Genomic DNA, 16,792 nt, shown 5'->3' on the forward strand with positions numbered 1-16,792 from the left:
TTTGAATAAAATCGGTAAAGATGGGCATCCCATCTGTTGCGAATGGAGGAGTCAAGATTACCACTACAACTTTGGCAAAATATTTCGCAAGGTAAAATACGCTTAGAAGACCAGCAAAGAGATGAAAGGATCAAATGTAGCAGCAATAAGCCGAGAAAGATCTAACGCATGACAAAAGGAGAAGATCGTTATTCATGTCTTGTCCCTACTGACAAACACGATGTACAAGAGTGTACATTTCTGAGTTTTGTTTAGCTTTCCTTTGTGTCCATATCAATGTCATTCTCTCAAAATTGCCTCATTTCCACTCGCCAGACCAAGATGTACAGCTCTTTTTGGGTTTTTGTGACAGGTCAGCTGTCCAGTTCTGAGTATTTTTTTATATTCCAATAATGTTAAGCTGACACTGAAAATTAAAAATCGAAATATACAAAAAGAATCAGATCGATTGAGGATACTGTGTACCAGCAAAGCAGATTCCTCAAAGTGAAGAAATAGAAAATGAACTCTAAAAAACCGTTATTCAACTCTTGATGCTATCTATAACATTTTTTGCTTCCGAAATTTGACGTCTGATCTGATTAATTGCATTTTTTCATGTCTTTTATTTTCTAACGTCGATCTGCGTGATAAAAGTTGAACAAAGTGTGTTCTGAAAGCTGCATTTTTTGGGTTATTTGGATGACTTGTAAGCCAGCGCCAGTATTTGAGATAAATGTGGGAAAACATCTACAATAACCCTCAAATTGTCCGATATAATCTGATCTTAAGAGCCTATAACTGAACCAAGACGATGCTGAACTATCCAATTTGAGATATTATTGCGCACTCATGCCCATATGGCTACAGAATCCGTAAATTAGTCTGCATATAGCCCTGCGTTACACTTCCCAACAGTCTGACATGGGCCCAGCTCCTGAGGAGAACATCTTTTCGCTCTTGAAATTCCACACTTTCTTTTTCTCACTTCAAGAAGATATAATGATGTTTATTTTTTTTAGACTGACAAATCTCTGTTTGCAATGCGAATTTTGTCAGACATAGGGGATATAAAAATGAAAAAGCTGGCATACTATGCTTACTTTCATTCCATAATGTCATATGGGATTATTTTCTGGGGTAATTCATCAAGCCAAGCTAAAGTTTTCCGGGCACAAAAACGTGCAGTAAGAATTATATGTGGTGTGAACTCAAGAACATCCTGCAGAAGCCTGTTTAGGGAACTAGGGATACTAACTACAGCTTCCCAATATATTTATTCCTTAATGAAATTTGTCATTAAAAATATATCACTTTTTCAAACCAACAGCTCAATTCATGGAATCAATACTAGAAATAAGAATAATCTTCACAAGGATTTAAAGTCACTTAGTCTTGTACAAAAAGGTGTGCATTATTCAGGAACACACATTTTCAATAACTTGCCAGCAGCCATAAAAAGCTTAACAACCAATGAAATTCAGTTTAAGAGAAGCCTAAAGGATTTATTGGTGGCCAACTCCTTCTACTCCATTGATGAATTTCTTAGGAAAACCAACTGATTTGTATATAAGTACAACATAACTTCTGCACAATTTCAGTGCAGTAATGTGTTCACTGAAAATTTGTGTGTGTGTGTGTGTGTGTGTGTGTGTGTGTGTGTGTGTGTGTGTGTGCTTGGGTGTGTGTAAGTGTGTAAGTATAATCTAACTTCTGCACCATTTCAGTGCAGTAATGTGTTCATTGTAAATAAGTATTACAGTAGTTGTATTACATGTTTCTTACCTTATAAATAAAAAAAAAACTTTTTTATTTTAAATTCAGTGCAATAGTATTTATAAAATGACTCTTAGTGTTCATTAAAAAATGACGATCATTCCACTTGGGACCTGTGGAATGGTACATTAGCTTATTTGTTTTAGTTGTAAATATTTGTCATGTATTGTTGTTTTTCTGACATGTTCCACATCCTGGAGGACCTCCTCACTACGGATCAATTGGAATGAAAGTAAATCTAATCTAATCTAATTAGGGTCCATAGATGAAGTACAGACGAATACACTCACAGTACAGCACTGTTGTATTTTCAGAGTCTAATACAATCGCATGCCGTGTTGGACTGTATATAGGCTCAGCAGCCTAGATGTATCTTCTTTCTTTATGGACAAATTGTAAATTACTGTCGAGGTCAAGCTGTGCAGCAGAGGAAGGGGTTATCCTCATGGGAATTGACATTTGAGAATGAATGTCGCGCAGGAATACTGCAACAGTGACGTATTTTGCGCTACGTTTTGAAACTGCAGCTGGGTGACGACTGCAGAAGGAAGCGACCGAGGAAAGATTGGTAAGTACTTTGCCAATGTTCACTTGCGCCAAAACTGTAGAGTAGAGTAGCGCCGAATCCGCCGTCGCGCCAAGGAAACTATATTTTACTGTGGATAGCCTGACCCCATACACGCTCAAGCTATGCAGTATTTGCTAAGCCTCAATGTTCCCCGTCGCACTCGGGAGTGCTAAATATACAGTTTAGACAACGATTTCTAGAAATGCGTGAGAATTCTGTAAAGAATAAAAACACTACACTCAGATTTCTGGAGGAGGTATGTGCTAGCTCTTATTCTCTCCTACTCTTCCATGGACGTTATGCCACACGTAATTGTTATTTATCTGCCATTAAGATAAAGCCATAACTATCGATATATGACAGCTATCTCGTTTCATTTGAAATACCATCGCAAAGAATATGTGTTACACAGTAAAGAATTCGATCTGTTGAAAAGCAGGTTTAGCTGCGATGGATAGCTTTTTTACATATAACTATCGATATTTATTTGGATGGGTGACACGACATTAATGATTGCTTTTTTTTTATTTAACTTCGAATCGGATACCTCCGTTGTTTTATTTCTGTATTAATGTAAGGTAACACCTACTTAAAAATAGTATATTATTTTAGGATCTGTTTGTTCTCCTTATACCATATCGATAGAAAATTGTTTCTTCCTGAGAACGCAGTGCCAATGTTCTTGCACCGGTGATTATGACTTCCCTTTTCTCCTTATCTTTTTCTACATAATATACATAGATCTACTGTTTAGACATTCTAGTTATTTTTACACTCGATACAATTGCGTCACGTTATGTGTCAATCTTTCCGTAAAAAAAAAAAAAAAAAAAAAAAAAAAAAAACTTTTTATGCTTTCACAGGAGAGTAAATAAGTTAAAAATCGAACTTGTTGCTGCAGCAGCCCTTCTGAGACTCAGCAAATTTACTCTTCATATTACAGCTGAAGTCATCACTGTATGCAACCACAAAGAAAATCACATTGAATCACCGTAAAATCTCGCTCTGGCGAATGCTATAGGTACCATAATAGTTACACATACGTTCCAAAAACTTGGCAGTAAATAGAAAGCTTACTTCTTCATTGACAGTGCAGAAATTATTTCGTAAATGTTGCTCATATCGGAATGCAAATAGAACATTGAAACCAGATAGACTTTAACAGCTAAGTACACTATATATTGGGAAGCGTATTGGTATGTGGGTGCTCGACCACTATCTAGCCAGTATGAGGCAAGTAACACAAATCTATTCACATGTCACGTAGTAATGCTGTTTACAGAAATAGTTGCTTACCGCATATTGTTGATGAAGGTATTCACAGACTCCATGTTCAGCTTCCAACAATCTCCACAGCGTTCTAACTGAACTGACAAGAGACAGGGCTCTTGCGCGACTGTCTGAATGTAGGTCTTGCGCGTGTGTAACTTAACCTACTTAGCGTGCACCTTCACGAACAGAATATGAACACCGAGGAAAAGGGAAATCTAGAGTGATTAAATATAATTTATACGTTCACAGGCAAGGAAAGCGTTGGCTATTATTAAGTATTTACCGATAAAACATTCCAGCTGATAGCCTACGGAGACCCTCATTTTTTCGAGGTCTGTTTGGTGTCGGTCGTTTCCGAAGATGTGCGTGTAATCAAACAGTTGAAAGTCATTTGGTCAAGAGCGACGAAGGGGAATTTATTGTGATTGCACCGCAGTTTCTCGGGTTTATTTCCTCTGTGTTTAGTTGAGAAATTACGTATATTTGTTATGTCTGACGCATTCTTGAAAGGTTTTCGAATGAAGGGAATTATGTTAACACGTTATTCATAAGAGTATTTTGGAGAATCTGTGGACGTTGTAGATAGGTATAAAAGTATATATTTGTCGGTGTCAATTTCATAGGTCAAAACATCGTCGTAAACTCTGTCAGTGAGTTTAATTACAATATAGTATTTGCATCGCTGCAATCGAATAAATACAAAAAGACGTTAAGCTGGCGAGTGATCAACAGGTCAGGAACAAAAGTGAGGGTTACCAAATTTTCTTCCTCTGTCGCCTCATGAGCACGTTAGAATGAAAATGTTTTCAATTGGAATGGATTTGTCTTTCAGATTTAGGGGCTTAAAACCTGAGAATTTTAGTAAGAAGCAGTTATTACAAAAGCAATGAAGAGGTGTTCCAAGTAGCCGTTATAAAAACTTTTGCATGGGACATGTCAGCATTAACTAATGCTAATTTCAGTTTGTGTACGACAAAAGTTGTGCCCTGTACTAATTACATAGCCTATTATGTATACCCAACTAACAAATATTTTACGCACAATTGTTGATCATTGTAATATAGTGTGTTACCACTGAATTACGGATACAATTGTTTATGCGTCTCATGAAGTGAGGGCATAAGGCACTGTTGATGGTGATGCGTCTGTCGGATAGTGTCCTTGATGCTATTTGAGAGGAGTAGGCTATGGGCAGCAATGGATTTCACCCTTCCTTTCTCTGATCACCACCATACGACACAAACATAATGCTACACTATACACATATCCATTACATTCACCTAAACTCTACAAATACACATGATGATTCTCACATATCTGCAAGGATAGGGGCCAGTGTGTGCAGAGGAAGAACACCATTTCGGACAGGTGGCTGAACCTACCATGTGGGATATCCCAGACAACAGTGCATTATGACATTTACATTTACCACCATATATGGTGATGTATGACAGCTCTCTCATATCTGCAAGAACTGGGGCCAGTGGGTGCGGAGGAAGAACACCCTTTCTGACTGGTGGTTGATCCTATGGTGTGGGATATCTCAGACAACAATGCAATACAACATTTACATTTACAACTATTTATAGTGACAATGTCACACTGAACTTGGATGAGGGTACTGTAGATATGTGGTGCATTAAAAACCAAAGGATTCAAAGATTAGTGTTAACCCCATCACTGTTATTATTAATTCAGTTTATTGCAATAGAAGCTTCATACATTTGAGCTGGTGGAACATTTTTAAATACACAGATTATAAAAAATCACTGAACAGAGTTTTTCCTCTTTGAAATTAATGTAGTGTCTCAGGTCAGGGGATTAAGATCTCTTGTGGTAACCTGTTGTACTTCCTTCTACCTACACATATCAGAAAAATTGGCCAGTAACTCATTGCAGTGTAGCACATGTATTTCATGAGCAAGGTGTAGCCTTTGGCTTTCCTTCCATTTGTCACATTCACCTTGTTTTTACTATCAGCCCATGAACTGCAACTTCCGTATCTCTGAAATTTCTCCTGACTTTTAGAGAGCCCAAGTTCATGTCCTTTATCATTTCAGTGACTCTAGTAGGCTTACCACTCTTAAAATTTCTAGTAGTAAATCTTGCCACTCTGAAATGATTTTCTGGTAGCTACAGAACATTTTAATATTTCTGTAAGAAGTGACTTCAACAAACTGTTGAATCCATGCTACGCTGTAGTCAATGAGCAATATGAATTTTATAAGTACGTAGTATCTACCAGAACCACTTCTTGAAAACTGGCACATTGGAAATGGATAACATTTTTTGTATCCCTTAAAGCCAACTTCTCTTTCTTCAAATGTCTCCACAATCCTTACAACTCTGTGTAATTTAACACTTATTCATTTGAATCAGATCTGAAACACAGCAGTTAGTTAAGTACACAGTAACATGCACTGGGAAGAAAATTGCTTTGACTTTTTCAAAGAAACTATTCCAGTGTTCATCTTAAGCATTTTAGGAAAAACAATTTTTTTCCCTTTATTTACTAATGAGATTCAAATTTAAGCATATCAATGCAAATGACATCATTATTTTGTGTACATACACACATACATGTAGAAATACATTTCAAGAGAAATATGATAAAATATTTATTCACTCATTCACCCTCAGGGAAGTGGAACAAGTCAAAGTATACATTAATATTGGCATTCAGGGATGTAGGAACAAGTCAAAGAACACATTAACAAAGAAAAAGAAATCATAGGCTTAATCTGTATGTACTGTATTCTCAACACACTTTCTCTATACTATATGCGATTCATGTTTATGCTATCTAGATTTAAGTGAGTAAATTTTAAAGAAAGCTGCTACTTTGAATGAAGCTGTGGATGCCTTCTCAGTTTTACTGTCATTTATTAGAAGCTTACGTTACTAGACTGCAATGGTATTTTTCAAAGAAAGTATTTTCTTACATCTGTAACTGCCGAGTCATATTTACAACACACTACTACTTGTCATGCAGCTTTGTAACAATACTACTACTTGCTATGAAATTAATAGAACTTCTCAGTTGCACAGTGTGCATGTTCGGATAATTTATTAGAAAGAGTGGCTAATGAACTAATGATGTATGTTATTAATATTCTTTTGAAGCTGTAGAGATTCCCATTTTTTTTTATTTTATGTCAGATGGAAGCTTGTTAGAAATCTCCCCACCAGAGGATGTAACTCCATTCTGAACCCTAGACAAGGAAGCAAAGTCTACATGAAAATAATTTTTGTTGCTTGTATTGAGCCTGTGTAAATCATAATTCAAGTGAAACTAATTTTTTCTATCAACAACAAAAACCATTAAAGAATAAATTTATTGTGAAGTGAGTAAAAGAAATCCAAGATCTTCAAAAAGGATTCCACAAGACGTTCAGTTATCAGCGATACACAATATTGCCACCGCTTGCTTCTACTAAATAAGCATTTTATTAACTTTAGATGCACTGCCTGAGAAGATAATTTCATAAGACAACATATACAATCGTCCCTTACTGCTACTGATCAATATACAATTTTTACTCTAGATCAGAATGTTTGCAGATTTTATGCATCCTGGCAGACAAAAACTTTGTGTCTGACTGGGATTCGAACCTGGGACCTTTGCCTTTGGTAGAAAGAAGAGAGGTATACTGGAAAAAAATGAACCTCTGAGGGCAGGCCATGAGTTGTATGTGGAAAGCTGTCAGTTGAGTGCATACAAACCAAAAGCAACAGTCACAGGTTTGAATCTCGGTTTAGCATACAGTTTTAGTTAGCTAAGAAGTTTCAATACATGACATATTCATTACATATACACGTACGTATACCACATAAATGAAACAGTATTAGTACTTAAGATCATGTTTAGGACATCACATGAATTTTTCTGTTGAATAAAACACCTTTTCTCTAAGGCATTTCTCGTATGGTGTTTCTGAAAACACTAAATGACTCGCCAAATGCCTGTGCTGGCAACACATTAAATTATTGTACACCCATGTGTGTGTAACTGTCCTGAGATTTATTAAGCTTGGCTGCTTGAATTTCAATCTGCTGTCTTTGGAGTGTGTCATGTTGATGAGCAGTGTTATGCTCCTGTTATTTTTGCTTACAATAAAATGGGCCATAATTATTGGTATTCTGGGATGGTAATGAGAAGAACAGTGTAACCAAAACAGTTTCCAAATCAAGGGAAAAGGTTTGCAGAAAACAACAATATATCAATAAGGTGTAAGTTGATGTTAGATAGTTGGCAAGAAATAAGAGCATGCTAGGTATCATTTATTCTTAACACTATTTACTCCTTCTTATCTCTGGCTCAATCAGTTTCCTCCTTCACTACATTAAATATATACTTTATTTTGTTCCCTGAGTTGAATTTTGCCTTCTCATGATGTGCTTGCTTCACTGTGTAGAATACTTTCTTCAGCATTCTGCAGTATGCCTTAGCATGAGTTACATTCCCAACACCAAATTCTTGACTAATACAATTTCCTTTCTGAAACAAAAGGCACTGTCATCCCTTAAATTATTCCATTTATTCTATATATATTTGTGCTATTATTATCTTTTTGTATACCAAAAGGAATTATTTGAGGGAAACCATTTTGTTCACACATGATACAAGGAACAAAGAGAACTTTATGCTTTCCACCTATTGCCTCAGACCTGTATGCTCAGGCACCTCAATATGTGGGAATGAACATTAAAATGGAACAAGTTAATGCAGATGGATTTAGGCCCACTTAAAAGGGAGCTATACAAGGTGCTGATACTGGAATGCTATTACTCAGTAGGTGAATTCATGCAGGACAAACTGGTAATTTGAGATAGATACAAATTGTTACATATACAACTAATATATATGTAATCATTTTACTGTTATATTATTTGTGTAAAAATCATTTTAATTGTGATGTTAGTTTTTGACATGACTCCTGTATGCAAACCATATGGATTTCAAAGGTATGAGATGAATAAACCGCAGTTCACAATACTAGGTAATAACACGATAAGCCTTATATAGTCAGGAATGAGCAAAAATTTAAAGACACTGTCTCTGTTTATTGTGTTTAAAATATAAACAAAATTTATGTTTAGGACTCTCTAAATAAATTTTTCATGTCTTATGAGTAATGCATAAAGAAACATGAGACTTCAACAGGAAGTTTAGAATAATTAATAATACATTTATCTGCTATATACAATTGACTAATAAAGTAAAAGTAAATCAGTTATCAATCCAAAGATTGTTTTGGATATTACAATGCGTTGCTAGGGATGGTCCTGTTGTACGTAGGATGCTGTTGCCTTCCTCCGACCTTTGAACTGACTTACCAAGCCAGTTATAGGGGACTTACAGTTTGTTGTGGATCCCAAACCACGATGCAACTCGGCATTTCTCACATCACCAAAGATTGACAGAGGGGAAAGAAGTGATACGTGACAGATAAAAATCCCAGAATTATACTGGGGATCGAACCTGAAACTTTCGGATTTGTAGCCTGCCATTATATCCTTCTGCTCTATACAATTCACTAATATATTTGTTGCTATGTTCTAATAACCTACTTACCCCAACAAGAATACAGAAGCATGACCCAAATATCAAAGAAAGAATTTGAAGGCAGCATATGTTCTGTATTTCATAGAGGTTGGAAGGGTGCAGGAAAATTGCTCTAGATAGAATGGAGAGAATTGTGGATAGGGTGGGCCCCATTTTTAGGTTACTTCAGGAAGGTGCACTGTCACAATTGACAAATGTCCCATGAATATTGATGTGCATCACAATTTGAAAGAAAGGTCTGAGTGAGGCCTATACTTCCTTTTCAGTGTTACCCGAACTATCCCTCTTTCCTCCGTGATGAAGGAACCAATCATTCTGAAAGCTAGATAGTGTGTCTATTTGACTTTCATATGTGTCCGTCGGCAGTGCTACACATTTCACCTTCTGAAAGTAAGTACCTGCGGCCAGAAATTCTGTCTCATAATTTATTAGAAAAAAAAGAGTCAGCCTGATATAGACATAAATGTCCCTGGAACTGAAAAATAATTAAAAGTAGCTCAACTGAAAAAAGGTCATTAGATCTGGGATGCTATCGTATGGATCCTGTATTGCTTGCACAGAACTGACCATTTTTCTAAATGCAGTTTATAATAAATAGATCTTTGAAAGGGATTCACTCAAGATTGAACAGCCGGCCGGGGTGGCTGAGCAGTTCTAGGCGCTACAGTCTGGAACCGCGCGACTGCTACGGTCGCAGGTTTGAATCCTGCCTCGGGCATGGATGTGTTTGATGTCCTTAGGTTAGTTAGGTTTAAGTAGTTCTAAGTTCTAGGGGACTGATGACCTCAGATGTTAAGTCCCATAGTGCTCAGAGCCATTTGAACCAAGATTGAACACAAATTCAGATGGATAAAAAGGGGGACGGAGATCAGCTGCTTTCGCTTTGAAGGAAACACTTTGGGATCTATCTGCATTCACTGATCCAGGGACACCACAAAAAACTTAAATCTGGGTGGTCAGTGTCATAATCACTATGCCATGGTTCAAATGGCTCTGAGCACTATGGGACTCAACTTCTGAGGTCATTAGTCCCCTTCACTATGCCATCACACTTGCTCATACTTTTCTGGTACAATGGAGTGGCCCACACAACTGCCTAGGGACATTGGTTCATCCAGCTTCTTAACATAAAATGGAAACGGGAGCATGTGCATACAAGTTGAATCCATGATGATGTTACAATCTTTCAGGGATGATGGGAAGGGTAAATGTGTCAAAGTGAGGTAAGGGATCCTGGTCTGGAAACGACTGACTTTAAGGTTGTAAGAAAAAATCATTCTTATACCTCTGACAGTGGAATACATGTGCTAGTACTGTTGTTGCTAAGATTGTATGGTAGGTAACTTTCAGAGGACCCAAGCAAGAAGAAAAAATATAGTAAACCTGGGCTCTGAAACGCATACCTCAACAGCTATGACCACTTGTTCATCTTCAATAATGTGATACACATCTCTTCTGCTGCACACTCTTTGGTTTGCACATTTTAGTGGTGGTAGTATGGCCCAAAACAAGAAAAAAAGTCAAGTAAGTATGGGCTGTAAATGCATACCTTAAGGGTTATGGGTACTTGTTCAGCAGAAGAGATGTGTGTCACAGGAGTGTAGATAAACAACTGCTCATAGCTCTTGCGGTATGCACTTTAGAGCCCATATTTCCTAGACTTTTTTTCTTTTTTTGGTCCATACTGCTTCAAAAAATATGGAAACCAAAGAGCTTCCAGTAGAAGAGATGTGTTTTACAGTAGTGAAGATGAACAAGTGCTCATAGCTCTTAAGGTATACATTATAGATCCCATTTTTACTAGACACATTTTTCTTATTTTGGTCTATACTACCAATGCTGAAAGTTGCCCGTCTTGCAATCTTAGCAACAACAGTATCATTACATGTATTACACTTTGAGTATGTCCATTATGGATAACAAACTGTAACTGTGATTTAAACAGGTGATTTATTTGGGTGTAAATATGCAGCCAGTCACTTTTTTGGATCTTAGATATGATTTATTGTACCATTCTCTAGTTTTTGAGACATTGCAGACACATTATCAGATGGAGATGTTGCTTTAACACCTCCATTCATAATGAGCCTGCAGTGGCCTGAAAAGTAGTTAATTGTACAATAAATCGTAGTACCTAAAATCCAGAAAAGTGACTGGTTACATACTTATACCTGGATACATTGCCACTGTATTCCACTGTCAGAAGTATCACAATGATTTTTGTGAATAATTGTAAACTCAGTCATGGTTCCTTCCCTCAATTGATACCCTCTGCATCTTCCATCATCACTGAAAGTTAGTAACATCATCATGGAATCACCCTGTAGTTTAGAATTATGGCACTTGCTTATGATGACTTTGTTTAGAGAACAGGTAAGTCCACAAGAATTTAAGTCTTGGAAGACTGTACAAAGCATGACACAAGTTGATATGGTGTTTGTTGACTTTTCAACATTTGATGCTGTTCTACCCTTCGGTGAATAAAACATGCTTAGGTGATGACATAACAAGTATGTGAAAGGATGGAAATCTTAGCAAACAGTACTCAGTTCACAATTCTCAACAGAGAAATCCTCAAAAGTGAAAGCATTACAAACATTCTTCAGGTAAGTATCATAGAGTTATAATTGGCCTGTAAGATACCGTCAATAGCTTTCAGATGCTGTTCATGGATAGTGCAGTTTTTTAGGGGAAGCTCATCTCATTAGATAACTGTGCAATTCAAGAAAACCTGCACAGGATCAAAATTTGTTACACCACAGACTGACAGTTGACACTGAACATAGCTTATCATGTATTACATACAAATGGATGAAAAAAATCACTTGACTATGGAATCAGAAAGACAAACAAGTACATATTAGTATCTGTATGGGATGGGGGTATTAGGAGAATCACCACATAAATATAGATGTACGGAACTGTACACCAAACAAATTTATTCAAAGACTCCTGTGGAAGAGTAAATCATTCACTAATTACATTCCATAGAAAATTCTTGTTTGACCTATTCTTGAATTTTTTGTTTGTTTGTTTGTTAATCTGGTATCTTTACTAACAAGTAATGATGCTTCTGTTCACATAATTCACATGTAATGATCATGATGAAATCAGATAAATTTTGGATTACATCCAGATATATGGACAACTGTTCACCGACTGTAAATGAAACGGGTAAAATAACACTGGTGCACTATGTATCTACACTACATACCTTGTGGTTGCTTAAGAGTACAATGCACAAGGAGGCAGTGGTAATTTCCCTATCCTCCAATTTCATCTTTTGGTACAACACTGCTCTAAAGCAATTACAATTTTTTTACGTTTGTGCACACAAAAATGACAACAAATTATCTTGAGTCTTCCTGAGGTGCCCATCGCGCCTAGAATAGCTTTTCATCACCGTCCCAATCTGCACAATATTCTTGCCAGACCGTATAATCCTTCTGCACCCATGTCTGTACCTATAGTTCCTACCCCTGTGACCATCCCCTCTGCAAAACTTGCCCTATGCACCCTCCTACCTTCACATATAATAGCCCTGTAACTGGCAAAACATATACTATCCAAGGGGGAGTCATCTGCAAAACAACACGTCATGTACTGGCATTATGAAACACTGTTCAGCCTTCTACATCGGCATGACTATCACCATATTAATTAGGATGATTTGGCACAGGTAGAGGGTATATACTGGCAACTCACAATATCCTGTTGCAGAGCATGCTCTACAACATGAGATTCATGACCTCAGTGTCTGTTTCACAAAATGTGCCATCTGGATTCTTCCCCCAGACACCAGTTTCTCACAACTCCACAGGTGGGAACTAGCACTGCAACATATCCTTGGTTCTTGCCACCCACCTGGCCTTAATTTATATTAATTTCTTTCGTCTCAGTGTTTCTTCACTGTAACTACTCTTTGCTTCACTCCGTTTTAGTTTTCTACATCTTTCATTGTCTTTCCCGTCTATTTTTCACCACCACCTCCCACCTCTGTTATGTACAATGCTCTTATCTTCACACTCTTATTAACTCGTGCACTATGTTTTGTAGTAATCTCTGTTTTGCTTATTACTCTGTCTTCCTCCTTTAAGTTCTCAGGTTTTCAAATCGTGTCCAATGCACTCCCCAACAATCAGTCTTTCCTTCTCATCCTGTACGGTAACTCTCCCCTGACCCATGGTTCTGGGAGACTTTCCCAAAATCTACCCCTTTTCCTAGACCTCTCCAGTCCTATTCCTTCACCCTTCTTCCTTCCCCTTCAACACTTCTGCCTGAAGGAGGAGCCACTGGCTCTGAAAGCTTGCCAATCACAACAGTCTTTTATGTGTATGTTCTGCCACCGCTTGGTGAGCAGATTCTTTATCTATCCCGTTAAATAATATTATCAATAATTGTTTTCTTTTATTTATTTATACTTAATCACTTGAATAAATATCAGTCACTGACTTTTTCCTTAGGTTTCCCAGATAATCTTCAGTTGATTACATTAGGGCATAATGTAGCAGTGTACTACAATACCCCTATGACTATAAATGAGACATCTAGGTTGCACTCGCCCTATGGTGGATGTGCAGTTGTAGAAAGTTACCAAAACCCAACCCCCAGGTATGTGGCAATGAGATTTATAGAACCCAATGTGTATGAATGCACAAAAGAACTGAGAATAAAGTGGAACCAAAAAGCCACGATGATTGTTCAACTAGGAGGGGAAAACGGGGTGGGTGGAAGCTAATTTCACTACTGTTCAGTGGGTTCTAAAGTAGAATGTCAGATTCTTTATGTAAAAGAACATAAAAGAATTGGCACTAATTTTTATTAGGGTCAGGAACAAAGTCTTTATACCTAAAACAGTATCGTGACTATGGTTTTGTGATTAAGGCCTTTAAGTTGCATATGTTTACTGTGTACAAAAAATTGTGATCCATCAAGCCATGTAGTACCACATATGACCTCTGATGCCCAACATTTGGAATGGTATGTCTCTTAGCAAAGACAGGAGCCTATCAGCAGATGACTGATTGAGGGATCATAGTCGTGTGTAACAGATTAGCATATTGTACTAGGCTTATTTTTGTACATTCACTTAAGCAGCTGCAGTGACATTGTCTGTTTATGAGCAGTTGTTTTGTCAGACCTCTGTGTGTGATGTTTTGGAGGAGAGGGTGGGGGGCTGATAGCAGAAGATGCGAGGAAGCAAGACATGCAGGAAAAAAAATGAGATGATTCAGAAATACTGGGAAGCAGGAGAGGAGGAGACAGATGGCACATGGCAGCAGTGGATTTATCTTGGCCAGGCAGTCAACAAATACCTGTTTCAGACAGTCTTTTGTTTCCATGACACCAACAAATCAATATACTCCTTACCGCTCAGAACTTTTAAAACCTCAACTACATTATTTATCTGTGTTCAGAGTGCTACTTGTTTTGTCCTGAAAATGCCCTACCAAAATCCTTTCCTCATTCCACAAAGAACTACATGAGAATCCACCTCTGTGCCACTCATGCTCCTAGTTCTGCACCACATAGGTCACTTCTGTGGGAACAACACAGGTGCAAGACCTGGACCCACATGCATATCCATCACTTCCTATTGCTGTATTAACACACACACATTTTCCATCTGATCAAAAGTCCCAAAGACTGAAATTACCCAAGCTATATTATGGGTGTGCTGCATTTACTTAGAAATGTCCTAAGTGCATATGTCAGTTAATAAGCAGTCAACACACATGAATGGTCAGTGGCTAACTGCACTTTTATCACCTAGTTGCTGAATATGCTGTGTTGCCCACAACAATGCCAACTCCCTCCAGCGTATCCTCCATTCCCACAACCCTCTGGCTTAAACTTCAGTTATGTGTCTGTCACCGGGATTAATCCACATTTTTCTGCTTCCAATGAGAATTTCTCTGCTCCCACTAAGAGAAACCTGTTTCCCCTTTATCTGCCTCCCAGTATTTCCCTGCTTCTTCCCAGCTGCAATAATCCTTCCATCTCTCCTACAGCTGGCTGCCTGGACTCATGAGCAGCCTGTGTTGTTACAGCCATGAACAAGTGAACTTGAATAGGTATATGTACTTATACTAGCAAAGGGTAAAACCATAGGTCAAAAGCTAGTGCAACTTTCTATTTTTTTTCTTTCTAGAGATTGTATTAACATGATAATTGTATATAAATGCTATGTGTGTTCTCAGACCAGCCTTTATCTACAAAATAATGTCCTGTTTTTAAGTGGCACCAATGGCCAGATCATTACATTCAAGATACTTAATATGCGCATGCAATGGATAAATTGTAACATGCTTCTACATGGCATACTCTAAAAATTTTTTGACGATAGATTCTCTGTTGTTCAAGATAACTCAAAATTAAGTTATTGTTACAACATTACACTGACACAACCAAAGCATTATGACCACTGCCCACTGCAATGTTGGATGCCATCCTGGTGACGCTGTAGGCATGTGACACAGTAAAATACGGATGTAAGCGGAGCAGACACAGATGGGGGAACATATGGGCTGCAAATGGGTAATCCATTGAGATAAGTGACTCTGACAAAGGGCAGGTTATTATTATGCCAAGCTTGTGAATAAATATACAAAAAACGGTGAAGCTGGTTGAATGTTCATGTTCTACAGTGGTGAGCATCTGTGGAAAGAGGTAGGTGGGCAGTTAAACTACAACCAAGCAGTAGATGTCTACACAGGTTAAGTAATCTGCATAAATAATGGGCCACTAATTTGCATATGCGGCGATGGCATCCGACAGTGACCCAACTGGGTCACGTCTACGACTTCAAAGAACGCAGGGTTCAGACGCTGGTCTGCTCTGTAAAGTAGGATAGATGGTGGTCTGTGACAATTGTGCCAAAAGAGCACAATGTTGATACACGCACAAGTGTTTCGCAGTACGCCGTTCATCATATGTTGTTCAACATGCGGTTCTGCAGCGGACCACCCCTAAGTGTTCACATGTTGACCAAACGACATTGTCGGTTATGATTTCAGTGGACACGGGACTATCGGCATTTGATCATCGAACAATGGAAACATGCTGGCTCTTTGTTTGAGTCACAGTTTAGCTACTCTAGGCCATTACTGAGGTAAGTGGTGGCTCAAACGTTGCAGTGTGCCATGGACGCAGGCTGGTGGGAGTCATTCTCCTGTGCTTGCATGGGACCTGCGGTAGCAACCAAAGACATGCTGATAGCTGGTAACCACCTGCATTCCTTCATGCTTGATATCTTCCCCAACAGTGATGTTATCTTTCAGCAGTATAATTGTCCATGTCTTGGAGCCAGAACCATGCTGCAGCGGTTTGGGAACCACTATAGTGAACACATGTTGATGTCTTGGTGGCCAAATTTGCCTGAAGTAAATCTTATGGAACCCAGCTGTGTCACTGTCGGATGCCATCGCTGCATATGCAAATTAATGGCCCATTATTTATGCAGATTACATAACTTGTGTGTAGACATCTACTGCCACATACCTCCACAAATCTATTAACAAACTGTTGGATCCCTGATAAGCAGAATCAGTGATGTGTTTCGTTCCAAAGATGAACAAACAAGCTATTAAGCAGGTGGTCATTATGTCTTGGCCCACCTGTTTATATGCCTG

General features: G+C 38.1%; 1 protein-coding gene across 1 annotated transcript in view; it reads right to left on the reverse strand.

The window, feature by feature from the left end:
* LOC124619256 (ATP-binding cassette subfamily G member 4-like) overlaps window positions 1-3,840 on the reverse strand; it is a 333,746-nt gene extending 329,906 nt beyond the window's left edge. The window contains exon 1 of the mRNA XM_047145521.1: window positions 3,620-3,840. Coding sequence (XP_047001477.1) covers window positions 3,620-3,654 — 35 coding nt within the window. The 5' untranslated portion in view covers window positions 3,655-3,840. The remainder of the gene's footprint in view (window positions 1-3,619) is intronic.
* Window positions 3,841-16,792: the final 12,952 nt, after the last annotated feature.

The sequence above is a fragment of the Schistocerca americana genome, chromosome 6 (assembly GCF_021461395.2).
Source record: "Schistocerca americana isolate TAMUIC-IGC-003095 chromosome 6, iqSchAmer2.1, whole genome shotgun sequence".
In the NCBI taxonomy this organism is placed as follows: Eukaryota; Metazoa; Arthropoda; class Insecta; order Orthoptera; family Acrididae; genus Schistocerca; species Schistocerca americana.